We start from the raw sequence: 3,725 nt of genomic DNA, 5'->3' as shown, positions 1-3,725 counted from the left end.
CCCCGTGCTTAGCCACACCTGCGACGACGTGCTCGCGCCCGGGGGGTCGTCATGCGTGCCGTAATGAAGAAGACGCGACGAAACGCGAGGCGCGGAAGTGACGCCCCCTCTGTCGCAGGCATGAAGAGGGGGGGGGGGCGGTACCCGTTCCTCGCATAACGACGTGATCATAACGTCACATTGCCGCTCCGTCCTCCTGCTGCAACAGTGGAATAAACCAAGTCCCTACTTTCAAAGTAATTTTGCCTCCCCCAATCCAGCATACCAGCGACAGACTATACCTTTTCTTATGAAATGTTAATTACACTCTTACTTCTTCCTCTTACTTTCTATGACTGATCGTCTAATAACGCTTGTCTGTTGCAGCGCCCCCTTCCGCGCCGGTCGTCACGGATGCCACCGGAGTGGAGATCGGCCCCACGGTCGTGGCCGGGCCCTTCCAGGAGGGATCCGAGATGCAGCTGTCGTGCTCCGTTAGTGGTGGTAAGTAGATGCCTGTGCCTTACAAAACCACTCACGTTGTTTTTCTAGGTTTTAGATGTGCACTGTGGAAAATACCGTCGTAAATTTACGATGTATATTAGAGTTAATATTTTTTTAAATATGTTCTAAATTTATGACCCCTCAAACTTGCTCGTCCATGAATTTCAAGTCGACTCACAGTGCTTGTAATTATACATTTTTAAATTGCAATTTTACGACACGCCTCAAGGGAACTTTTCTACCCCTTTTTTCATAGTGTGGTTTCTCGGTACAGAACAGTTTTTAACACAAGGGACTCAATCAAAGCAACGTAAGCGTGAATGTGAAAGTCAATCGAGTTCTCGGTGCCATCCGATTACAGTGCCCGTGTTCGTCGACCCGAAAGACTGTTCCGCTTTGTCGCGATCAGTGCAACGGCAGAGACTCTTTCATGCTTGCATTTTCCCATTGTCTGAGAGTTCCAAGAATTTTTCATCGACTGTAAACGGCGCAGCGTGTTTGACAAGTCGTGCGCGCGCTGCACCAGTGAGGGTCTCCCCCACCCCACGCCACCGCCCGCCCTGCCGCACCGCCCCCCCGGGGACGAGGGAAAGGCTTTTGATGTCTCGGGTCGCCTTGCTCCGCTTGTTATAAGGCACCTATTACGGCCCAACGATGTCTTTAGCCGGAGCACTACTTCATTCTGTTTGCACCGGCGGCAGCGGCGGGTGGAGGGGCGAAAATGAGGTTTCAAGTAGCCTGTGGAGCCCGGCGGGGCCGCCTCCGGCACCATGACGGGGGCCTCCCTCTGCCCGTAGGCCGTCCTCTTGGGCAGGACCGGCAGGAGGCCCCACTGCCGGGTTCGTTGCGCAGCCCCCTGCCGTGCCCCGGTGGGACGGGCGGGCGGGACGTAGACGTCGCTCTAGTCGATGGCCCGTGTAGCGGCCGTTAGATGGCGCCGAGCTGCTCCCAGCCCCCGCCGCGTCGGGCTCCGATTTCACAAAAGGCGGCCAATTTGGTGTGTGGCGTGGCGCGACGCTTCGTAGTAAACCCGATCCTATTAGAATTTACTACAGACTTACTAGTTGCAGTTATTACTTTACATTCAGCAAGAATTTCAATAATTTTTACTTTTTAAAAATTATGTTAGAATTTGGGTGGGTGTAGTTTTCTGGTATGTTTGATGATACCCTGGCTGATCCTTTTAACGCACTATTTTTCCTCCTTACCGGGACTTGAACTGCGGACCTTTGACTCAGAAACCCACACCCTTGACCATTCGCTTACGGGCCCACCTCGGGAGAGTCACGCGCGCACCCAGTTTGATGCCACTGCTGCGAGACCATAGGTAGAGGAGGCAAAATTCTTCGTATATATTTGTTATTTCATACTTCAAATCCTTTAAATGTCCTCATTCAACATGAACGTGTAGATAGCAAGCTATGGAAGTGTTCATGCTCCAAAAAACTTAAACGATGCTTTGAGCGACATTTTACAAAATACCATTTAGTAAAAATTACTAGACTCTCAAGTAAACTTTACTAGAACCAGTTACTCTACCTGTGCTAGCATATAATGCCGAAATCTCTTTAGTAATAATAACTAGCAGCCATTGAACTAGGATTAGTAAAGTTACTCCTATTAATTTTTTTAGTGCGCGACGATATTTGGAAAGTGGCTGCTGTTGTATGTTTCTTTCTGTCAACAATGTCTTTGGTCATCTTCTCAGCATCGCTTTGCTAACGCGGTGTCTCTCTCTCGGTAGGCCACCCTCGGCCCGAGGTGACGTGGTGGCTGGGCGGCACGCTCCTGGACGTCGACGTGGAGACCAAGTCGTCGTCGGAGACCATCAACCGGCTGCGGGTGCAGGTCACCCGGGAGCACCACGGGGCGCTGCTGCAGTGCCGGGTGGCGCCGCTGCCGGGGGCGCCCTACCAGCACCGCGACGTCCAGATCAACGTCTATCGTGAGTGTCAAGTGAAAGTGTAGTACTACTTCTCTTGTGTCGTGAACTTTAAACGTGTTGGAATCCCAATCATTTTATTTTCTCCGGGTTTGCGGTTCAGATTAGGGAACTTACAGTTCCGCCTCCGTATCCGATTGTTGGACAAAATCGTGTGGTTACTCCGATTGGGCTGCGATAAAGGAGGCATGCGGTTCGTTTGTTAGAGGCTTTCAGAAACAAGTTATTTATCCGTCGTGTTATTCGCCGACAGTGAGGGTTGTGTCGCCCCTGCAGCCGTCGAGTCGCCCATAGCCCCAGCCGCTCCCTCCAGCCTCCTCCCGCCCTGATGTGTTGGAGCACAAGGTGGGCTCGTTACGGGCTGCTCCGCCCGAGCCGCCCCGCCCCACCGCACCACCGGCCGTCCTCCTGTATTCGGCCCGCATATGCAAATTTGGACCGGCGCCAAAACCGAATTGATCCAGTGTTGCCAACTAATAGGACCGGCCGCGGCGAGCAGCTCCTGGGGGCCGCGTTGTGTGAGCCGTGTGCGAGGAGAGACGAGCGTAGTATCAGAAAGAGGAAACGGGATTATTGGGCCAGCGCAGCGCTCCTCATTACCTGGGACGACAAACAAAGGCTCGCTCGCTCTCTCTCTCTCTCTCTCTCTCTCTCTCTCTCTCTCTCTCTCTCATACACGTGCTCACTCGCAGACCCTTGATTATCGGACCATATTATACAAACGGCGGGGCACGTGGAATACATAAGCCCCCCCCCCCCTCGGCGCGCTCACACCCTTCCTTGTGCGCCTCCCCCCTCCTCCCCCCTCTCCCGGGGCAGCGCTGCTACACTATAGGCGCCGCCGGGGCCCTCAGGGTTCTATACCCCTTCTATCCCTCCTGCTCCACATCCCTTCGGCCAACACCACAGCGAGAGGGGTCTTCGTCACACACGTTACACTAGTACACACTCGGCCGCTTCGCCGCCGCCGCTGCCGCTGCTCCTGCTGCTGATTGTATGGCTCGATATGGCTCCTCACCCCTCCACTGTAACGCATGCGTAACGGTGTTACACGAGCGTTACAGTACGTCTCGCGCCGATACACTGTCCGTGGACCCCGCTGCTGGCTATATGCTTGCTGATTGTCGGAAGCATCCTATACCCCCCACGTCCCTCCCTGTAACGCTTTGGCCTTTGGTGTAACTCACGACGAGGCTCACGCCTCTACCGGATCTATCAGACCGAGGAGCACAAGATCGGCCTTGATGATTGTGGGTAACAGGTAGCGGCTCTTCCCCTCGCCTCCCCCCTCCCCCTCCCC

The 3,725-nt window shown here is 54.1% G+C and overlaps 1 protein-coding gene across 2 annotated transcripts in view; it reads left to right on the top strand.

The window, feature by feature from the left end:
- The window catches only part of LOC113218352 (neural cell adhesion molecule 1-like), a 220,512-nt gene that overhangs the window by 186,104 nt on the left and 30,683 nt on the right, over positions 1–3,725 (top strand). For both annotated transcript variants that reach the window (XM_052267787.1, XM_052267790.1), the window contains 2 exons: positions 367–483; positions 2,228–2,428. In XM_052267787.1, the coding sequence (XP_052123747.1) occupies positions 367–483; positions 2,228–2,428 (318 nt within the window). The remainder of the gene's footprint in view (positions 1–366; positions 484–2,227; positions 2,429–3,725) is intronic.

The sequence above is a fragment of the Frankliniella occidentalis genome, unplaced genomic scaffold, assembly GCF_000697945.3.
Source record: "Frankliniella occidentalis isolate FOCC.00 unplaced genomic scaffold, Focc_3.1 Scaffold4, whole genome shotgun sequence".
NCBI lineage: Eukaryota > Metazoa > Arthropoda > Insecta > Thysanoptera > Thripidae > Frankliniella > Frankliniella occidentalis.
Note: the sequence above shows the minus strand (reverse complement) of the source record. Positions and strands in the feature narration are given on the sequence as shown.